The 23,811-nt window shown below is 49.0% G+C and overlaps 1 protein-coding gene and 1 non-coding gene across 4 annotated transcripts; both read right to left on the bottom strand.

Annotated features, from left to right (window-relative positions):
• Positions 1–4,899: 4,899 nt before the first annotated feature.
• On the bottom strand, positions 4,900–22,413 carry KHDC4 (KH domain containing 4, pre-mRNA splicing factor). 3 transcript variants are annotated; one of them, XM_088467599.1, is made up of 14 exons: positions 22,276–22,413; positions 21,261–21,516; positions 21,019–21,147; positions 20,015–20,094; positions 18,842–18,894; positions 18,480–18,643; positions 17,806–18,017; positions 11,571–11,631; positions 11,173–11,227; positions 9,993–10,246; positions 9,069–9,215; positions 8,075–8,187; positions 7,131–7,222; positions 4,900–6,574 (listed from the first exon to the last, which is right to left on the bottom strand). In XM_088467599.1, the coding sequence occupies exons 1-14, from the start codon at positions 22,302–22,304 to the stop codon at positions 6,375–6,377; spliced, it is 1,845 nt and encodes a 614-aa protein (XP_088323725.1). In that variant the 5' UTR covers positions 22,305–22,413; the 3' UTR covers positions 4,900–6,374. The 3 variants fall into 3 exon arrangements, with proteins under 3 accessions (XP_088323725.1, XP_088323726.1, XP_088323727.1); XM_088467600.1 differs by having other exon boundaries at positions 21,019–21,141; XM_088467601.1 differs by lacking the exon at positions 4,900–6,574 and having other exon boundaries at positions 7,137–7,222; positions 8,075–8,159.
• On the bottom strand, positions 11,346–11,477 carry LOC148532559 (small Cajal body-specific RNA 4). The gene has a single exon (XR_015877714.1).
• Positions 22,414–23,811: the final 1,398 nt, after the last annotated feature.

Below are 23,811 nucleotides of genomic sequence, written 5' to 3'. Positions count from 1 at the left end.
CTGCTGGAGGCTGTTACTGATCCTGCAGCACAGTCAGCATTAGTTCCTGCACACACAGCTGTGCTATCAGGGGGCATTTAAGGATAGATTATTTATGCTATAAGAGTGTAAGCTCTCCTGGTCAGGGCCCTCCCTAGCCTGTGTTTTCCTGTCTGCAGTGGAAGTGTCGCAGCAGGTTTGTGAATAAATAATACAGCGGTTTTCTACAAACACAGTCATTTTAATGCAGTGGCTTTTATACAGTTTAGTTACTTTTGACTAAGTATCATGGTTACTCTTCATAATGTTACCAAAAATTATTAAGAACGAACAATGGGCTGGGGACGATATGCCAGCTTTGACCATCACAATACCAGCAGCGGAACCCCAACGGTCACAATCCTAACCTCCCACAATCTAACGCTAAGCGTCACCTCCGGCAGAATAAACCACCCCCTAGCGCCTAATACCCACCGTTGGGATTCATCTGTATTTTGACAACATCCCTAACAGCATTGCCCCTATAATATAAATATTGCCCTCAATAAAATTCAACAATTATTTCCACTAATATATTAATACCAGTGTTCTCCCTAGGGACCGGGACCAGTCTGGGCTGGGACCAGGACCAGTCTGGGGGCACTACCTATGGGGCACTATTTAAGCCTGGGGGCATTGCATAAGGGACACTATTTAAGCCTGGGGCACTGCATAAGGGACCAGTCTGGGGGCACTATTTCAGCCTGGGGGCAATGCATAAGGGTAAAGCAAAACTACAGGGGGCACTGTATAAGGGACAATGTATAAAGGGGAAAACTACAGGGGGCACTGCATAATGGGCACTTTTGACTGATAGCCAGTGGGGGAGCAGCCTGAGACCTGTTGGGCTAGAATGGTAAGGGAGATACCCCTTTTCCCAGCGCGCGCATAATTGCGAAGGCCCCCACCCGGCTACTTCTTGATGCCACCCAGCTGGAAAAAATTTCTAGGGAGTACACTGAATACAATAGTATTTTCCACATAATAGAATTATAAATGTTACCTTATGCCGGGTACACGCTAGACGATGTACCGGGCACATTATCTAGTGTGTACTCGCTATGTCGCTGACGCTGTGCACTTCCACATCCTCAGTCGACCCTGCAGACAGGTCCGAAGGGCAATATAGTTAGCAGGGGGCCATGCTGCATGCCTCCCGCCGTTGCTTCATTGCCTGCAGCATCTGCACTTGCCGAGGCCGTACACACTAGACATAGTCTAGCGCAGAGGTTCCCAATCGCGGCCCTCAAGGCACCCCAACAGTTCAGGTTTTAGAGAGATCCCTGGTTGAGCACAGGTGGTTAAAGCATATTGACTGAGGTGGTCATTAAGTCACCTGTTGTCAAGCACAAATAGTCTTAAAACCTGGACTGTTAAGGTGCCCACACACTTACCGACGTGATCTCACTCACACGATGTGTACGATTTCCCCCTGAACTCTCCCCGGGAGCTCCCTGGCAGTCCTGCACATGATTTGGTCTGGAAATGCTGCCAAGCGGACACACGATCTATCCAGTGCATCCTGACTTGAGATTGTCAGATCTGTCCTACAGCACGGCAGATCTGAAGATGCGATGTGCGACCTGCGGTGACGCACATCGTGATCGTGAGTGGGGGACTCACGATTTGGCCATATTTTACACGATCAGTCTTTCCAATGTGTCAGAATCGGCCCGATCGGGTAAAATATCGCTATGTGTGTGGGCACCTTTAGGGTGCGGTTTGGGAACCTCTGGTCTAGTGTGTACCTGACTTTATCAATACATAATGATTGCCCTAATCATAACTGTATTGTGACTCCTGACCTTCCGACTGGCCAGATTGATGCAGCAGATTTTTCGAAGACGCTGGTGGTTTGGTCATAACCCCAAGAGAAAACCCACCAGAAAACAAATGGACATCGATGGCGGATCACTAACCTGCCCGAGTAACTGGCTCAGTTTTAGAACTCTGGACCAGGTAAGACGGAAAACCTTCGCCTTGCTTTGTTATACCCCTTTTACACCAGAGCAAAAACCTGGGTTTTTGTAGGGTGTACCTGGGTCGCAGCTCAGTGTAAAAGGGTCCCTGAAAAATAACATGGGTCAAGTGACCCTGCAATCCAACCCAGGTAGCTACCAGGGTTGGACCCATGTAATGGTGCAGTGTAAACAGTGCAACCCCGGGTTATCTGACCTGGATCATGCCTAAAATGAGTGGATTGGTGGTTGTGGAGCATGCACCTCCCACTTTTTATGACCTCACAGGTTTAGCAGTGTAGACCTGAGTTCAGTGTGAACAGGGCTGTCCTGGGAGTAACCCAGATCAAAGGTGCAGTGTAAATGGGTCTGACCTGGGTTGGAACCATGTCCAAAAACCCAGGTCGGACCTGGGTTTTTGGTGAAAAAGAGGTATAAGTAAGAAGTCTCATTTCTATTCTTTTCAGCTACTTCTTAAGCCAGAGGTTCCCCAAACAGCTCAGGCACTAGCGATATCCATGGTTGATCACAGGTGGTTAAATCAAATTGACTGAGGTACGAATTAAGTCACCTGTGCTCAACCATAGATCTCTCTAAAACCTGAACTAATGGGGAGCCTTGGAGACCACCTTGCGAACCCCTCTCTTAGGTGCTTTCATTATACTTGCATTAATAAACTTCACTGCAGGTAAGGAACAGTCTCAAGTATCTACAGATGAACCTTCTGATTCTACTCCACCATCAGACAGCATTTAGTTCAGATGAACCAGCTTTCATCCCCGATACATAGCCGGGCTTAATGTCTGTAGTAAATGGAGGCTCCAATGACTTACAAATCACGAATACATCCACCACACTCCGAGATGACCAGTACTCGGTGATCGCATAGTCGCTGCCCAGGAACCCCCACTGCACGGAAAATTATCTGCTAGCAGAGGGATCAGGGCGTCCGCTCTTTCCTTCCCCGTCCATGTGCTTTTGCATTGCACGGCGCACGTACAGCTATATACAATGAGATCCTCAGCAACAAACACACGTGTTTGTGTGTAAGTGGCTTTAGCCTTACACAAGTGTCAGTGCAATTCTGTCCCATAGTGCAGTGGTTCTCAAAGTCAGCCCTCAAGACGCCACAAAGTTCACTTTTTCCAGGTCACCCAGCAGGAGCACAGGTGTATTCATTACTCACTGACACATATCCCAGGTCACCCAGCAGGAGCACAGGTGTATTCATTACTCACTGACATATCCCAGGTCACCCAGCAGGAGCACAGGTGTATTCATTACTGGCTGACATTTTAAAAGATCCACAGCTGGAGCTAATTGTTTCACTTGTGAAAAATACTGGAAAACATGCACTGTTTGGGGCCCTGAGGACAGAGATTGAGAACCTGTGCTTTAGGGAATATTTAATTAAACCTGAAGAGGACAAGTGGATGTGTTGCCCCTACCAACCAATAAACTACACATTCTATAAAGTGACAACTAGAAGCTGATTGGTTGCTATCGGTTACTTCTTCCTGTCCTCTTTAGAAGACTGATACATCTCCCGTTTGTGCTTTTAAAATATTGAATTAAAAAAAAAAAAAAACACATGTATGTGTGAAGACTGGCCAAAGTTCCTTTGTACTGCAAACTACAATTGGACTATTTTCACCAAAAAAAAAAAAAAAAGCACACTACACACAGGCGAAAACAAGAGGGGCGGAAAAAAAAAAAAAAAAAAAAAAAGTTTACCATCTGACCAGTTAAAAAAAAATAAAAATTACAAAATCCCTATTTTTCCCTAAAAATGTGGGAATTTCTTTCAGAACCCTTTGGACACCACTCTCTAATGATAAATTACCCCAAAAGTGTTTCATAATTTGCATAATTTGGCAAAAAAAAAAAATGATGAAAATGGGTTAAACAAACGTATTGGGTCTGGTATTTCTGGGGGCTATGTGGATGCATCTAGTGTTTTAAACATTGCACGTGGTTTTTTTTTTTTTTACGTTTTTTTTTTAAAGTTCGCTTTTACAACACGAAAATATATTTGCATTCAGTTTAACATATCCCCAGTATACGTGGATCAGTAATTTCCTGGGAAAACAAAAAAATATCTTTATAATTTTTTCACATACGCAGATTACCGCCGACGCAATTTAAGTGCCCTAAATACTTTTATTACGGCCAATACACTTCTAAATTAATTTCCAATGGACATCAGCCATTTTTTGGGGTACAGAGGCAATTCCCTGACTTTTTCAAACCCAAAATGTAAAAAGTTGGGCACACACCTAAAAGCTTAACTACAGAGTGAGATCAGCGTTTGAGCACATATGCTAGTGAATTAACAATCGCTCTACCCCAAACGATTATCTGTGTTAAATATCGAGAACAATCGCCATTAATGAGATGGATGATGGGAAATTTGTACACACGACATTTAAAGTGTTAATTGCTCATCGCTATCGACAATTGTTGTGCAGGGGCCAGATCAGATGAATAGCGCCGACTGAGTTTGGAACAATAGTCGGACCCAGGTGCTGCATACAGACTGATATTATCGGAGAGGATGGTGGGAAATTGGCCGTTGAGCGCGATTATTGCATAGTGTGCATCTAGCTGAAATACGGGAATAGCAGTACCATCTTCTGCAAACGTGCAACAAGTTTTCACACACACACACACACACACACACACACACTACTTCAGATGTCAGCAGCAGGTAGAACGACAATTTGAAGACCAGCTGCCCTCATTTTCCCAGGTAAGAATTCCCATGTGTGCTAAACACCTATAGCTGGACCCCCAACCCATGCAAACTATATTTTCATCAGACATTGTTTAGAGGTGTAAAGAGGGATTGAGAGAAAGGACCATGAAGGACCAGCCATGGCTGACCTCATTGCTCAGCCCCCCACACAGAACATTAACGCAATGCTGAATATTTATACATTTATTTACAATAAAAGATTTTTTTTCTCATATTTACAGCAGAAGGTATTTGACGGTACAATGCGGTATTGACAGGGTGCAGGATTTGTATCCTGTGGGATCCTGGAATTTGTACGAACATAAAATGTAAAAGATAAATTTCTAGAATTCAAGGAGGTTGGGGCGCTAACAGCAGGCAGGAAGATAAATAATTGTAGACTGTGGCAGCCTAGTGCTGTCCCTACAGTGACACCATGCAGAGACAGTTTCCATTGTGGCGGAGAGTACAGGAAAACATTTAAGCATCGGACAAGCAGTCATTGGCATGTATTCCAGACTTAAGTTAGGTCTACATAACGGATCAACTAGATGGGACTACAATGGGCTCAGTTTAAGCTGTGAAAATACCAGTAAAAACAAATATTATACAAAAGCTACTATTAAAGTTTCAAGAACACAGTCCAAGAGTTCAGCGATATTATAATGGGACCAGGAGAGATTTCTACCTACCTATCATACGTCCTGCAATGACATCAGGGAAAGGACACAGAAATGGCCGATACTGCACATCAAATGTCAATGCGATATTAAATAGGTCACGTCCTGGCACTAAGCAGGAAATTCCCATATACAGATTTGTAAACATTATTAGTAGCTTTTGTATAGGACATACAAAGAAGGCACCAAGTCATGTATACAGTCAGTCAACTCGCTTCCAGCTGTCAAGCTGCAACTCCAAGACGGTTAGGACAAGGAATATCAGAACCACCAAAACACATCCATGTTGCCTTCCAGGGCATTCAGCTTATTTTAGAAACAAACCTGGACCCACCCTTTGAATGCAGGTTATTAATAGCCACTAAGCAGGATTTTCCTTGGGGGGAGATCATCTGTATGGGCATGCCACTGGCTCTAGAAAATATTACGTGAGCTTGTCTCGGTGGCAGAGCTGGGGTGAAGAAAACACTGACACACGGGACTAGGAAGTAAAGCCTGGCTGGCTTGTGAGTATAAATACACATAGTGAGAGGTACCCAAAAAAAAAAAGTTTGGATGTTTTTCTATGGTCTTCATAATGGAATTCGCAACTGAAGGGCTATAACTCACCAAAATATAAATATCTGGACCAAAAGCAAGCAACATTGGTGGAGGGGCCAATCTCAAGTATTCCAGTGAAGCGAAGCAGTCTTTTGCTTTGGGTCTCGTTATGAAGAAAGGGGGGGGGGGGGGGGGGGGAATTAGTGGCAGAACAATGAACGCAAGAGCCTCATCTGCCAAAAAGTTTTGGAAAAGGTCTATGAAAAATGGGGGACAGGAGTAAAGATAGATCCCATTCACATCTCTTCCCCTGCTTCTGCTAAATGTATCTCCTTATTGATCGAGAGAAACTGAAAAATCGCTAACAAAAGGCCGTTGCGTAAATAGCATGCCAGATTATCGCTACCAGTCATTGTGGGGTGGGAAATTGGAATGCAATGAGTCCTAGGGCGCCATCCAGAAGGGCATCTGCTGTTTGGCCAGCGGCTGGGAGGCAGAATACTGGTACCCTACATTCCAGCCCTGGGAGAAAGAACCAGAATTCTTGTGGCCCCCGTGGTCTTCCTCCTCATCGGAGGAGTCTCCTGCATACGCCACTAAACCAAAGGTTTTATTGCTGGTCTTCAATTTCTTGCCGTGGTTTTCTGAAACAGAAAGAAACCGGAAAAGGGGGGAGGGGGCAGACAGGGGACACAGAAACCCAGCAGAGATACAAGGCAGACACACCCCCACAAATTCATGTGAAATTAAATGCATTAGTCAGACACCATTTGGGAGGCACAGAGGTCCCCAGGAATCGGATGTCCAAAGGTCAACCGCAGCGCAGGAACACGATCCACGGACATGGAAGAGAAGAGAAAAAAGGGAGAAAAAAAAAAAAAAAAAAAAAGAAGACACAAAAAAAAATACAAAAATATGCAGTTAGAGATGACACCTGAGACATTGACACCAGTAATAAAGTCGTCCCCCACCCTCTGTTTACAAGATTCGCAGGGCGGCAGGTATAGTTCTATACACAAACCCGGCTCTAGTCCAAATGGGATTTAAGAACACGGAATCCTGCAGATTCCGGGGTGAAATCTGATCAGTCCGTGAACCTGGCAGTGGATTTTCAGTGCCACATCTGAGACATGTTTGTGCTCAGCCCGGAATTACTACCTGCCAGCTAGACGAGAGCCGGACGCTCAACGCAACACTCACCATCTGCGCCCGCCGAACTCCGCCCGCCCGCTGTCCTCTCCTCTGCGTCTCTCTGCGCTGCCGCTGGCATACCAGGTGGGGGCATCAGTTGCCTACGGGAAGACAGAACGTCTTTCGTTTTATTACTGGGAAAAAACAAAACAAAAAAAACAAGGCAGTGCCCATACTTAGTGGCTTTTTATATCTAACAGGGCCATTTATACCATTATTGGCTTCATGTGATTGATGAAGACAACCTTCTGGATATTTACAATTAATAAAACAGAATGTGCATTGTACTAGGGTAGAATATGCTCATTATACAACAGCAACGCACATTGGTAAATAGATTAAACACTGGACAATAAATGCTCTGTCGTTACATTAAGATACAAGAAAAAAGATAAATAAATGTGATGCTTTGAGTGCAGGCACTGACCAGATAGTGAAGACTGTGATTGTAGCCAGCTTAATACACATCGCATTAAAGAGCGCATCTTCTAATGCTATAACATCTTCCTAACGTCTATCATCTGCAGCACTGCTGGGCTAATTAATGAAATATTGATACCCTGCCTCTTCCAAATTGTCTGCCCACTTTAATGAATATTGCCTAAAGATTTATGGGGAGACTTACCAAGCCTTGTATAGACGCCAAGTGGAGGCGTTGCCCATAACAACCAGTTTCTAAATATTTATAGAATGTACTAAATAAAATGATCGCTAGAAGCAGATTGGTTGGCTGCCGGCAACACCACTTGTCCTCTGTATAAGGTTTGATAAATCTCCCCCCTTAGTTAATGGTTTCACCCCAAGCCCAGCATGACCTTCTGTTTCTACATCTTTAGGACACAGGAGGATTCGGTTTAGGTTGATCAATTCATAAGACATCGCTCCAAGAGTTCCAACTACAGCGCCTGTAACAATCCTCACAGCCCCTTGACGCCCGACATAACAGCTCTCACCTGTCCCTCTCTCGGTCCTTGCTCGCGGCTCCATCTGGTGCGGCTGCTGGAGAGTCCACCTTGCCCGGTGCCGGAAAGCCTGTACCTAAATTAGTCATATGAATGGGTCCATGCTATGAGCAGAAAAATACAGCAGCATTAGCAATTCTAGAGGTTCTGAGCCGTACCCTGCTCCTCAATATCAGCCTACTCCTCCTGCCGGGGGCGGGAACTGGCTGGAGACTGTGCATCGTAATGCAGATCGGGCCCCTTGGGAGTCACCAGAAACCTCTCCCACTAACATATCAGCAGCAAGGTACCCACATTATCAGAGTCTCAGGCCCAGGAGTTCTCCACTGTTTAAGCTTCTTCGCTCCTTGTCCTCTAACACTTCAAATTGGTTGGAGAGGTGGAGGGAGAGGGAGAGAAGGTCTGGAGCTAAGCTGTGGACCTCCCAAGAAGAACATCCCTGACCATACAGTAAAGCAATGGACTCCAGCTACCAATATCCAAGCTGTGTATTTAAGCAAAGCCTGGGAGACCCAAAACGCAGTTTAGCTCCAGAAGACTCATATCCAGCTCTGAAATACATTTAAGTGTTTAAAAACCAAAGGGTCCCCACGGCAAACGCCATCCAGGATTACGCAAAACAGTCGGCAATTAATAGGCTTAGCGTCACTTATCTGTCTGAGTAGGTGAATGGGGAGGCAAGGGGTCGTAGCTACAATGAGAGGGACCATGTAAGGAAGCCTGAATGAGCAATGTTTGAAACTCAAAAGACAGTCATGAAAGAGCAGAGTAGGTATACGGAGCACATTACCTAAACTAGAGGCATCCAAGAGGCACTAAGGCCTCAATATCACCCCGATAAATAACCAACAGTCTGCATGCATTTGCCATAAGCAGGGGATATTTTCCAAGCAGCAGGGATGGTGGAGTCATTTACACTGTGATCAAAGCAAAGGCGCCCGAGATGGCCACATAATCCCCAATGTATATGAAGAGGTTAAAGCACCTGGTAGCCCAGCAGGCCGGAGTCCTGTTCCTCGGGTAGCTCTTCTTTAAAGCGTCTCTTCTGTCCCTGTAGCAGGCTCTGTGCTGGCAGAGGGGTGGCAGTGGGTTTAATAGGAGCAGGTGGGACAAACGATGTATTCAGTGGAACCTGGAAGGGAAAAATCACTTTAGAGTCTGGTATGCCTCCATGGTCATAGAAGACAATTACACCTTAATGAACTCTACAAAGCACCTATGGAAATTTGACTGCTCGACAGACCGACAATGGGGGCGATTGGGAGATTGAAGCGGTGAAAATATCAGCTGTGGGCAGATGCTGCAGGAGGCGACATGTGTATAGATGCCACCTGCATGCACGTCTGAGGACGCATCATCGGATCACTCGCGAGAACATCGGCCACCTGAGATAACGTAACTCAGAATGGCTGCCTTACATCTGTAGCAGAGGCCAGTAAATCTGCTTCGGAACGTGCGCTTCCGTTTTCAGGAACTCTAACCCCTCTCAGCTCCAGACGGCTGCGGCTTAGGGTGAACTGCGTGCGACGACTCAGGATGAGAACATATAAATCGGGCCCAATCTACCTTATGTACGACAAATGCACTGGGGCAGTACCGGGAGGCTGAAGAGATAACAATTGGAGCATAGTCTGGTCACATGGAGGGGGGAGGGTGCAGCCAACCCTGTTCTATCACCTGAAGCAGGTAAACATAAAAGAAAGCCCGGATCTAAACCGATTGGAGGCCCTCGCCTTCTACAGTACATCTGGCATTCATTGTACATAACCGGTGAATGAGCGAGGGCGACGTTGGTAACTGAAGTAATGCAACTATGCTGTGTGGTGCGATAAGACCGTCGCGTCAGGTTAGTGGGCAAAGGTTGTATGCCAACTGGCTTTATGACATGGAGAGAAGCAGTCAGACTTACGGGAATTGTGGTCACTGGCGGCTGCACTTGCGGGATGGGATAATGTGTTGGCACTGGGGGTACAGGCATCGCGGGCATGACGGTAGGCAGCGGAACTACAGGGGCGGTCAGTGGAGCTGGAACCATGTATGGCACCTGCACAGGTTGCTGAGGTGGGATCGGCGATGCCACTGGGAATCCTGCCTGGAAACCATTTGTTGGATAGTACGACGTCTGCATGGACACAGCACCCATTGGTGGTGGCTGCGGGTAACCTGGGAAGAGAATGATAGGGGTATTAATACATATGGAGAGAAGGCCCAACTAATTGTAGAGGGAAGGAAGACTTCCCTAGACACACACAAGCACAGCAGATTAGCGGTGAGCTACACTGATCTACAACGGGATAAGACAGCCACGGTTCTGATTGTTATGGGGTAGGAGCAATATATACTGTGTAGATGGTAAATCTGTAATGCACAGTACAGGGGCAGCTCCATATATCATTTGTGGGCAGAACTGTGGAATAGTGGTCAGCATGATTGTGTCTCAGCAGTGGGGGGGGGGGGGGGGGTGTTTGAATGTTCTCATGCTGACACGGGTATTCTCCGGGTTTCCCAGTTTCCTCCCACAATCTTAGAACATTGTGGGAGGTTAATTGATGCCAAACGCCAATTATACTAAGGTGTATGAGTGCCCACATAGCAGGGAACAAGGATTGTAAGCTCCACTGGTGCAGGGACTGATGAGACTGATAGTCTCTCTATACAGCGCTACGGAATATATGCGCACTATGTAAACAACTGTTAAACTGAACAAAGGAATGAAATGAAACCTAACATAGCTCTGGGAGGCCAATATAAAAAACATTAGCCCTTTGCAATTCAGTTACTGAGCCCCAATAAAACGCAGGATATTCTCGCATTAGGTTTCTCATCGGCAGAGGAGCTGATGCATCAATGTCCGGAGAGGGGAGATGAACTGCGCTGGTTTTGTTCACAAAAGTAGTTTAATAAAAATGGGCAACTGTGAAGAGACCCTGCACCCCCAGGAATCCGCTTCCAGACAGTAAGCATAGGAACAGCTGGCTGCCAAGATACTGGCCTGACAATGCACAAAAACATCCTGCCACCCCCCCTTCCCAGTAAAGGGGCACGTTGCCAGGAGATACAGGTATCTGTTACAGGAGAGGCGCACATACCAGGAATAGAAGCCGAGCTGATCTGATTCAGGAACCTGGAGTACTCTGCGTGTACCTGAGAAAACAGAAGACTGGGCTCTGTGATTGTGTTAGGAGCTTGCACTCTTTGCTGCCTCATATCTCCATATAACAATATTTAAAGCTTCCCCTCCGCGCCATACTGGAGCCTTTGTGTATGTAGGATGGCGCAGTCAGCCCTTACTCTGCCCTGTAAAGTGTGGCTGCTCTCTGTCCATACATTTTGTATAGGAGGGCTGTATCAGCAGCGACTCACTTCATAGACACTGCTTTCTTACCCCTCCAATAGACACATGGCGTCTCATATACAGTCTATAGCATACAGAGCAGCTGCACGGCTGGCCTCTTCCAGCACCGTGGGGTAGAGCTGCAGCACTCACCGTCTGTAAGAGATTCTCGCACAGCTTCTTGGCAGATGCCAGACCTTCAGGTTTCGGGTGGCTAAAGAGAGAACGCAGAATGATTACCACCAACACTTCTACTATCAGCTACAGGTACAAGCGTACCAAACCCATGCGATCATCATTCTGCTGCTCATTGACCAATAGTCCTCACATATTTGGAACCACAAGGCTATTGGGGAGATAAAGCAATCCTTACAAAGAGGACAAGTCTGGCATTGCCTCATACAGGTTAGGTAAAGGATGCAAGGATCTGTGAGTAACTGTGGGACGCAGGACGTACATGTCATTGGAACTGGTGACAAAACCACCAATACATACTGCAGTGTTTCTCAAACTCTGTACACATGACCGCTAGCAGTTCATGTTTTCCAAATCTCCTAGCTGGTGGCGCACACACATGTACTCGTTTAAAGAGACCCACGGGTAGTCTGGAAAAATATGAGATATGGTAAGAACTTACCTTTGTATTTTCTACGAAGTCCATAGGGTTCCACAGGATACCTTGGGGTATAGGTGATGACGTCAGGCATCGGGCACCATAGAGTTAAAGCTTTCAGCCTCCCAGGATGCACTAGGGTCCCCCTCCTATACCCCGCCCCCGAGCCAAGGCATCTCAGTTACGTACCAAGCCATAGGCCAGAGGAGGAGAACAAAGAAAAAAGATCTGGACACACACAAGAATCACATTCTCACCAGAGGGAGACGGAAAAACCGGTGACCAGAGCAAAGCCCATCTGCAGCACAGGTGCGACAGGTCGGGAGTCCTGTGGAACCCTATGGACTTCGTAGAAATAGAGATAACAAGGGTAAGTTCTTACCATATCTCATATTTTCTACTTCAGGGTCCATAGGGCATCCACAGGATACCTTGGGTATGTCCCAAAGCAGTATCCTTAAAGGGTGGGGACGCTCCTGTGCTGAAAGGAGAATCCGCCGCCTGAAGGAAGCATCCTGAGAGGCAATGGTGTCAAATGCGTAATACCTCACAAAGGTATGGACCGAGGACCATGTGGCAGCCTTTCAGATCTGGACTGCAGAGGCACCACGTCGAGCAGCCCACGAAGGACCCACAGACCTAGTGGAATGAGCCTTCACAGAAGGAGGAACCGGAAGGCCTTCATGAAGATAAGCTTATGAAATGGCCATACAAATCCAACCTGCCAAAGTCTGTTTTGAAGCAGGCCAACCCTTTTTACGGAAGCCATAGAGGACAAACAAGGCGTCCGACTTCCTAAACGAAGAGGTGCGGTCAACATAAATCCTCAAGGCCCGCACAATATCCAAAGAGGCCTCACCCACTGAAAGATCAGGTGAGTTAAAAGCCGGCAAAACGATTTCCTCGTTGATGTGAAAACTTGAGACAACTTTAGGAAGGAAACCAGGACGAGTGCGCAGCAGCGCCCTGTTCCTATGAAAAATCAGAAAAGGGGGTCTACAGGAGAGAGCCCCTAAGTCAGAAACACGTCTGGCCGAAGCAACGGCCAGAAGGAAAATTGTTTTAGCTGTCAGCCATTTGAGGTCCACTGAGCCCAGTGGTTCAAACGGCGGTCCCTGGAGAGCCCTCAGGACCACAGCTAAATCCCAAGGCGCCACCGGTGGAACAAAAGGTGGCTGAATTCTGAGAACAGCTTGCATAAAAGGTGCGCACATCAGGGATTGCAGCAATCCTACAATGGAACCAGACGGACAGGGCAGACACCTGCACCTTCAGAGACGCAAGGCGAAGCCCATGGTCCAGTCCCGCCTGCAGGAAGGCTAACACTCTAGACAGACGGAACTCCCGAGGGGCATAACCTCTCGGTCGACACCACTGGAAGAACGTATGCCACACTCGATGGTATATCCTCGCAGAGGATGGTTTCCTATCCCGTAGCATTGTTTGCACTATAGAGCTGGAAAAACCCCAGGATCTTAACATGGCAGTCTCAACAGCCACGCCGTCAAAGACAGCCGAGTCAGGTCCGGGTGAAGACAAGTACCCTGTGACAGGAGGTCCGGTCGTAATGGCAACCGCAGAGGAATGTCCACGGCCAGTCCCTGGAGGTCTGAGAACCAGTGCCTCCGGGGCCACGCGGAAGCTATCAACAGGAGCGTCCCTCCTTCCTGTTTGAATTTCCGGATTACCCGTGGAAGGGAAACCGGAGGAAACATAAGCAAACCGGAACGTCCACTGGACGGACAGAGCATCCACCAGAGACGCCTTTTTGTCTCTTGTGCAAGACCCGTACACCGGCAACTTCTTGTTGTGCCGTGACGCCATGAGGTCGATCTCTGGAAGACCCCACCTGTCCACCAGAAGTTGAAAGACGTCCTGGTGCAGAGACCATTCCCCCGGATGAACGTCCTGGCGACTGAGAAAGTCCGCCTCCCAGTTTAGGACTCCCGAGATAAATACTGCTGATATGGCCGGAAGATTGCGCTCCGCCCAAACCAGGATCCGGGACACCTTCACGAGAGCCGCCCGACTTAGGGTTCCTCCTTGCCGATTTATGTAGGCCACGGTGGTAGCGTTGTCCGACTGGACCTGCACTGGGTGACCTTGGAGGACCCGATGTGCCTGCTGGAGAGCATTGAAAACTGCTCGGAGTTCCAAGATGTTTATTGGAAGCTCTGTTTCCGCCCGAGTCCACCTGCCCTGGAACAATTGTGGACCCGTGACTGCTCCCCAGCCCCGAAGATTGGCGTCCGTTGTTAACAGGACCCAATTCGCCACTCAGAACAGACGACCCTTGTTGAGATGGGTCGTCTGCGACCACCAGGTTAGAGACAGGCGAACCTCCGGAGTGAGCACCATTGTCTGATTTTAGAGTCCGAGGCAGTCCACTCCATTTGGACAGGATCAACTGCTGCAGAGGTCTGGAGTGAAACTGGGCATATTCCACGATGTCGAATACGGAGACCATGGAGTCCAGTAACCTCATCGCCGAGTGTAGAGACACACGGCGACTCTGCAGACAACTGCGCACCCTCGACTGCAAGACCGAGATCTTTTCCCCCCGTCACAAAGATCCTTTGCTGTCCGGAGTCCAATAAGGCTCCGAGGTGCAGAATCCTCTGGGATGGGATCAGGGTGGACTTCTGCAAGTTTATCAACCAGCCGTGCCGTTGCAATACTGCAATGGTCAGGTCCAAATGACGTAGAAGGAGCTCTGGAGTTCCTGCCACCAACAGAAGGTCGTCCAAGTACGGTAACATGCAGACTCCCTGCAGCCGCAGAGAAGCCGCCGTAACCGCCATCACCTTGGTGAATACACATGGTGCTGTCGCCAGCCCAAAAGGTAACGCCCGGAACTGAAAGTGGTCGTTGCGGATTGCAAACCTGAGAAACTGTTGATGGCGTAAAAGAATAGGGACATGCAGGTAAGCGTCCTGTATGTCCAACGACACCATGTAATCCCCAGGTTCCAGCGCCAGAATGATGGATCGTAGGGTCTCCATCCGAAACCTCAGCACCCGCAAAGACTTGTTGAGTGCTTTGAGGTTGAGGATCGGACGATACGACCCATTGGGTTTCTGCACCAAAAAGAGATTGGAATAGAAACCCTGGCCCCTCTGGGAGAATGGAACAGGCACTATAACTCCAGCCTGGAGCATAGTGTGCAAGACCTTCCGCAGCTCCGTGGCCTTGTTCCGGTCTGATGGAAGACCCGTGGTGAAGAATCGGGACGGGGGCCTGTGCCGAAAGGAGAGGGCATACCCGTGAGAAACCACCTCGTGAGTCCAAGTGTCTGTCGTGGTAACCGCCCAACACTGGGCGAACTGCAGCAGGCGGCCTCCCACTTTGGGATCCCCAAAGGGAGGCCCGGACCGTCCGGCCGCAGGTTTGTCGTCATCTGGCTTAGGGGCCGGACGTCTGGTACTCCAGGCCTGTTTCCGGGGCTTGGCCGATTTTTTGGGGCCAGCCTGTCTTGGAAAGGACTGAGTCTTAGGCCTACCCTGGGCCCTGTAAGGCCGAAAGGACGACCTACCAGAACTGGAAGGGACGGCAGCAAACGGAAGACATGCAGATTTGGCTGCCGCCAGTGTGGCTACGATTTTGTCCAGATCCGGACCAAATAGGACTTCTCCATTAAACGGCAACGCTTCCAAGCCCTTCTTGGCTCCGTGACTCCCACTTAGAAAAATAATTATCCGCAAACTGATAAGCCACCGCCAAGCGCCTCTGAGGCTGATACAGTTTGCCAGGCTGTTTCCACGCCTCCTCTAAATGGTCTTCTAACTGACCCGAAAGAGGAAACACTGTGGCGTCACCCTTAATATCCTTAAAAAAGGCATATTTAGACTTGGACACCGGAGGATCTTCATCCTCAATTACTAAAACTGTGCGGACTGCCCGAATAAGTCCAGGAATATATACCTTGGACCTAGTGTCCGCCTCTTTAGTATGGAGAGGTTCCTGGTCAGAAAGATCCAGAATCTCCCCATCACCAGACATCAAGTCGTCATCCTCATAAGGAGCAGACAGACGCCACCGGCCGCTTATGTGGCCGCAACACAGACTCCCCTTGTAACACGTCCGACAAGTGCTGTACAGAACTTGTCAGCGAATTAACCCACGCAGGCTCCTGAGAGGCTTGGGGAGGGGAAATAGGGAGACTGTGGGGTACCATCAATTGTCTGGTGAAAACCTGCATGGGTGACGACACCACTGACTGCTGTGACAATCCCATCTGTGAGAGCGCAGGCTGCGGAGCTAACTGGCCCACCAGGGTTGTAAGTGCTTTGGCGAAACAAGCCCAGGGCGGCTCCTGTACCGGGGCCGTGACAGTAATTGGCCGCGCCAATAAATAACACTGCCGACATAGCCCCTCCGCGCTACCCTCCCCCTCCGCTATTGGTACCTTACATGTAGTACACCGAAGCTGGAGAGGAAAGTCACTCTCAGATATGATGGTAAGTATGTGACTCCTCACACATACTTTTTTTAGTATAGCGTGAGACCACCCTGCAATCACCGCACCGCAAGGGCTTTAGCAGAAAAAGATCAGGGACAGTGAAAAGGCTGACAGTAGAAAGTGAAAGTACAGGCAACAGACGCTAGCATAGGTCACATACAATGCAAAGAAAATGAATTCCTGCACTATCAGCGCTGTTACTCAACTACGCAGACAAGGAGCCTGGTAGGACACAGCGCTGCATACACTGACCTGAACCTTAACGGAGGAGAGGTATGCCGGGGTACCCAGACCGCGATGCCACATTTCCAGGCTTCCAGCAGCGCTCACCATGCGTTCAGAGAAGATGGCCGCTGAGGAGCATAGAGGAGGCCGGCCTGGGGGAGGAGCGCTGCCACAGGGCCAGTCGGCATGTGCAGAGGGGGCTGTGTGCAGCGGGGGAGGCGCCGACTGTGAGACAGGGAAGGCGCGCTCCCCTGGCATGCATTTAACCCATGGGACGCCGCAGCGCTACTGCTCAGCCGCGGTCCAGCTGTCCCAGGGGGGTAGTGGAAGCGCAGGTTAGTACCTGGCTCCACGCTGCAGCCAGTCCCCAGGGAGCCCCCTGCCTGGGGACTCTGGACCATGTTCAGCAGGGTCCCACCGCTGGGCCCCGCTGCTTACCTTGCTGTCCCCCCTTAGATCCGGCCATGGTCCCAAAACATCTGGGGTCACCGCTAGCTGTGACCCCAGAAGCTTACCAGCATCCCCGGATCGGTACCGCCGTTCTGGTACCGGCGGGGGTGTAGGGAAGACAGCATGGACGTCAGCACTGACTATCCATGCTGTACTTCCAGATGTGCAGCCACAGCTGCATTGTAGAAAGCTTCAGGGGCTCTTCTAAGCCCCCCTCTAACAGGTGCATCCGACTCCGGCCGGGCACCAAATTAAACTGAGATGCCTTGGCTCGGGGGCGGGGTATAGGAGGGGGACCCTAGTGCATCCTGGGAGGCTGAAAGCTTTAACTCTATGGTGCCCGATGCCTGACGTCATCACCTATACCCCAAGGTATCCTGTGGATACCCTATGGACCCTGAAGTAGAAACATGAACAGTCAGGGGTTCTGAAGACAGGGATTGAGAAACCCTGACATGCTGCACTCCATATGCACGCGCTTTATACAGTCGCTTACTGCATGGCCGCTTTAGCGGACAGGTAGTGACAACCAGAGCTATACCGCCACCTATCCAGATAGGTCACTTAAAAAGTAATTACGTATCTATAGACGGATGGAATTGTGGGAATCTTATCTGGTTTGTGAGACGGGAGTGACGCACCTGATATAGATGTACATCGGTTCAAAGGCTTCCCGTCCGGAGGCGGGCTCGATGCATCCGGACCCCTTCCCTCGGAGGAACACTTTAGCCCCTGTTTCCATCTGTATGTGCTGAAGGTAGGAGCACCCTGGACCTTCCACCTTATCCTTCACAGTGAAAGCAGCCACAGTATGCTCCAGCCCCACAAACAGCTTGTCCTGTACATAGTGCATCTGCGGGCAGAACACAGGAAGCTCTTACACGCCCCCAGACGTAACTCTAATCTCTCAAAAGGAAAGATGCACAGATTTACACCATCGATTAATCATTGGATTTGCCACAAGAATCCTGGAAGCCTCAGCATGGCCGGCCCTCACGCTGCCTGTTAGTGTGGTTACTCCACCCATTATCCATTACCTGTTCCATAGGAGGGTAGTATCAGCTAAGACGGACCACGTAGACTGCTTTCTTAACCCCACACCCATGCACGGACTTTATTCCCTAGTATATGAGTATCCTCATTCAGTATTATGTGAACTCCCATATTTAGCACTTTTGCGTTCTAGGTTAATCACAGAACATGTTCTCATACCTACTGGAAAGCTGGACACAACAGTAAAGCTTGAAAGTGCAACCAATGTTACCAAGACCGACCTTGCCCATAGATCTTTTTATCTTTGGTTAAAGCAACGTACCCCTGACTGGAACTGTGGCTTAGCGAGCGTTATGGGAGGTAACGGTGCCACGTGGGCTGGTTGGTGATATACGGTGACGGTAGCTCCATTGAAGGTGGGACTGGAGCCCGTGGCGGCTTTAACCACTCCGTTGGTAATAATTTCCTTAATTCGGTTCACGGCTCCTGTGGGCAATAGTTACAAAGTTTCCAATGTTTCATTGGCAGAAATACTTTCACTGTTCCTATACCCGAAGCCAAACAAACAGACACACACCCCCAACTCACATGCACACACCGCATTAGCCAACCATCGCCCTGAAGTCATGTTTCTATCACAGAAGATAGATGTGACCTACAGACCGCGGCAGAGACAATACTTACGGTCAACGAGCTCCCGCGTCTGGCCCTGAACATGGAGATAGAGTGGCCGATCTCTGCCAATGTAAAAGTAAAAAAATAAATAAAAACTTCTGTACATAGCATGCAATGCAGACACAACTAGAGTTACACAGATACGGCACTAACACTCCTGTACATAGCATGCAATGCAGACACAACTAGAGTTACACAGATACGGCACTAACACTCCTGTACATAGCATGCAATGCAGACACAACTAGAGTTACACAGATACGGCACTAACACTCCTGTACATAGCATGCAATGCAGACACAACTAGAGTTACACAGATACGGCACTAACACTCCTGTACATAGCATGCAATGCAGACACAACTAGAGTTACACAGATACGGCACTAACACTCCTGTACATAGCATGCAATGCAGACACAACTAGAGTTACACAGATACGGCACTAACACTCATGTACATAGCATGCAATGCAGACACAACTAGAGTTACACAGATACGGCACTAACACTCCTGTACATAGCATGCAATGCAGACACAACAAGTTACACAGATACGGCACTAACACTCCTGTACATAGCATGCAATGCAGACACAACTAGAGTTACACAGATACGGCACTAACACTCCTGTACATAGCATGCAATGCAGACACAACTAGAGTTACACAGATACGGCACTAACACTCCTGTACATAGCATGCAATGCAGACACAACTAGAGTTACACAGATACGGCACTAACACTCCTGTACATAGCATGCAATGCAGACACAACTAGAGTTACACAGATACGGCACTAACACTCCTGTACATAGCATGCAATGCAGACACAACTAGAGTTACACAGACACGGCACTAACACTCCTGTACATAGCATGCAATGCAGACACAACTAGAGTTACACAGATACGGCACTAACACTCCTGTACATAGCATGCAATGCAGACACAACTAGAGTTACACAGATACGGCACTAACGCTCCTGTACATAGCATGCAATGCAGACACAACTAGAGTTACACAGATACGGCACTAACGCTCCTGTACATAGCATGCAATGCAGACAACTCGAGTTACGCAGATACGGCACTAACAGATTTTAAGGATCCAAAATTATTTCACTTCAGGTATTTTTGAAACAGACTGTCACGCAGGAGGAGATACGGATATCCGTAATACGTACCCAGGACCCAATTTAGCCTTCTCTTCCGGCGTCATGTATCTACCGCGCGTGGACACTGCGGCCCCGCTTAGCCGGCTAATCTGCAGAGACAAATGTAATCACAGTATGTATATATAATCCTAATGTGCGGCTTTTCAAATATTGCCCATGTGCCAGTCACAGACCTGCTCCTATGTACTATTCTAGTACACCGTTTCACAAACTGAAGAGTCCTGGAGCTTAAGCAAGATGGCCATTTAATGGCCATGGGGCAAGTGCCGTGGTTTACCCTGCTCATAGAAATGTAAGTGATGAATGATATAAAACAAAGCTTTGCTATTTATCGTATACAGTTACTTGGATGTATGTACAGTAGAGATGTATGATCAGTTTTCCTGCATCAGATTCATGGAAACCGCACAGCACTGTTTTAGGAAACACCGCCTCCTTAATGTAACACTAATGGTTCCTCACAGAGCGCACAATCTGAGACTATGCCCACCCGTTCAGCCATCTTACTCACTTCCAGATGTGCATATATTTAATTTTTTTGGGGAAAAGCCCCAAGTAACAATCCAGCTGTTTTTTAACTTCTCCAGAACACACACAGGGTGGGCACAGAAGCGTTTTTACAACCTACCATTACTTTATTCATATAATCTTCAACTTCACATAAAAAAATTAGTTTCTATTAGATCTAACATGAGTCACATAGAGAGGTAGCCTATAAGTCATCACTTCTGCACTCATTAGTAGGATTGATACATGTCCCCCATATGGCATGGACAGGCGGCCCCCACTGCTCCGCCCACTCACCAATGCAGCAAACTGCTGTAGACAATGTGTTTGGTTACAGATTGTTCTAGCCCCCTTAAAGTCCCACGAGGGTACGCATGAACCAAAAATTACACGACAACTATAACTAAAATTGGTTAAAACCCAGGTCACATGCTATGAAAATAATGGTGCCGACACCAAGCGTCAACCACACTCCAGGCAAGATTTAAAACAAAGACAATACAAACCTCATCTTGTGTCTGTCCCCTCGTCAGCAGATTGCGGCACGTCAGTGGTACATCATTGATCTCCACTTCCGCCACCACCAGGTCATCCTTGCTTTTGGTGGCAGGCGGAGCTTTGCCGGCTACCTGCACCTAGGAAACATCACACATGAAGAGGCTGAAGTGCAGGAATAGCACGGGTGCATTTTACGCACCGTGTAACACAGGAAGGGGGGGGGGGGGTGGTGGTGGTGCTGGACTTTTACCTTATCCGGGGTACTTTGAGCGGGTTTGATTTTCCCCTTCGCCATCAGCATGGCGTTGATCTTGGCCGCCACGGCAGCGGCAGCATCCAGGGCCCCAGAGGGCGCGCTAACTGCCTCGCTGGCCATGCTCGGGGGCTTCTCCTCCATCGGAGTCACGTACAGGTTGGTGCCAAGTGTGGGGATCAGTGGCATCACTCCGGGGAGGAGAAGAGCGGCAGCAGCAGCCGGGCCAGGCTGGTCCCATTTGCTTCTTCGCCTGGAAATAAAACAGCATTAAATGATGAGCCTGACAGAACAGAGAATATCACAAGTTCCAAGACACAGGGTGTCATAAATGCTGTAGCAATAACCAGCATACTGACATAACTTATAGGAGAGCACATTAACTAGTGATCAGCTATTAGAACCGATAAATACAATTTATTTCACTCACAAGGGGAACCCCACCAAGCCCCCCAGTCACAGGGGAACCCCACCTCCCACTCTGTCTACACGGGGGAACCCCACCAAGCCCCCCAGTCACAGGGGAACCCCACCTCCCACTCTGTCTACACGGGGGAACCCCACCAAGCCCCCCAGTCACAGGGGAACCCCACCAAGCCCCCCAGTCACAGGGGAACCCCACCCCCCACTCTGTCTACACGGGGGAACCCCACCAAGCCCCCCAGTCACAGGGGAACCCCACCAAGCCCCCCAGTCACAGGGGAACCCCACCCCCCACTCTGTCTACACGGGGGAACCCCATCAAGCACCCCATTCACAGGTAACCCCATCAAGCCCCACACACCCCAGGCTATAGGGTGGATCCCTCCGACCATGGAAATCCTCCAACTCCCCAGACTCGGCCCCGCAGCCACATCCAGTACAGTCTGGCCTAGCAGAGACGTGCTGACAGCGACTCAAACACCAATAGATGGAGACACCGCCAGACGCAGTCTCCCCTTCCCGGTCACCCCCTGAGCGATGCCGCCCCGGCATCCACTCCCAGCTCCGCCGCCGCAGCACCCCTTCTTACCCGCCGGTCTGCGCGCTCATCGCTGACATGGCGACTGCAGCACAGGGAACTCTCCTCGTCCGTCGTCGTCGTCCTCTCCCCGCGTCATCACGCACGTACGTACGTACGTACGTCTCCACCAAGGCCCCACCCACAACGGTGACACCCGAGGACACGCCCAGCGTGAGCGCTCTCGGGATGTAAGTTAATAGCCCCACCCCCAAGCCGCTAAACCACGCCCCCTTCATGACAGTGACAGATGAGCTGGTATTAGAGAACACTATAATGTTATTACCCCCTATTCCAGGGGTGGGCAATACGCGCCCCTCCAGCTGTTGTTGAATGACACATCCCAGCATGCCTTGCAACAGTTTTAGCATAGACAAATAGGAAAAGTGTGGCAGCGCATGCTGGGATATATAGTTCTACAACAGCTGGGTATGATGGTGTATGAGATCGTGTTTTCTCCCGGAGTTCCCTGTGTTCCCTGTGCCTGACTGCGGCCAAACGCTCCCAAACATGCAGCCTGCACAGATCAGTGAGATCCGCGCAGGCTGGTATGTGTGTAAAGTGTGGCAGCGCATGCTGGGATATATAGTTCTACAACAGCTGGGGGGCTCGCTTATTGCCCAACCTACTTAGAATCGTGTCTGGCCCAAGTTTCAACACGATCGGCATGGCAGGGACACACCGCGGCGCTGCAAATCTTTTGCTGGCTCTCAGCGGGCCTGACTGCGCATGCACAAAACGCCGGAAAAAGGGGTGGAAAAAATGTTGTGAAGGGTCCCGTGATGGCGCTCATCTACCCAGGCCCCGCTCTGCTATCCTGAGAGGTCCACTCTGCCAGGCCCCAGTTTTCCTCTCAGAATGGCATAGAGCTTTGCTAAAACCTGTAAATCTGATCTAAAACCAAAGCAACCAATCAGAAATGAGGTCTCATTTTTTTAGTGCTAGTTAGATGGGGATAGCACGTGCCTGATTGGTTGCTAAAGTATAAGCACAGATTTCACCCTTTTCAGCAACTTTAGTAAATAACTTTCAGTCAAATTACAAACATTCAGCATCCACTAGATGTCTCCATTGGCCTAGATATAACAGATGTCCAGGGGCGTCACTTACCTGGGTAACACCTGGTGCGGCAGCTTGGCTGCGAGCGAAAGGGGCGTGGCTTTTCAGAAGTTTCTATTGGAGCTTTTGAATTGTTTCAAATCCACTCGACTAGGAGGGTGCGGGTAGCACCAGGTGACACCATCCGAGGGGGTAACACCAAAATAGCATAGCTGCTCTCCTATTTTGGTGTCACCCCCTTGGATAGTGTCACCGAGAAGACAGTACCCGTGAAGTCACGCCCCCTTATGTTTGCCGATCTTGGGGGCGTCGAGTGGATTTGAAACAATTAAAAAGCTCCAATAGTAACTTAGGGCCTAATTCAGCAAGGATTGCTATTCTGCAAATACGCACGTAGCGCAGTTGCTAATATCAGCGGTGATATGTAAATGTTTGCATTCGCCTTGCGATCGCAGCCGAAGATGAGGACGCCCACTTCCACTTACATCC

The sequence above is a fragment of the Taudactylus pleione genome, unplaced genomic scaffold (assembly GCF_031769625.1).
Source record: "Taudactylus pleione unplaced genomic scaffold, aTauple2 ptg000073l, whole genome shotgun sequence".
In the NCBI taxonomy this organism is placed as follows: Eukaryota; Metazoa; Chordata; class Amphibia; order Anura; family Myobatrachidae; genus Taudactylus; species Taudactylus pleione.
The sequence above is the reverse complement of the archived record's forward strand: the minus strand, read 5'-3'. Positions and strand labels throughout refer to the sequence as shown.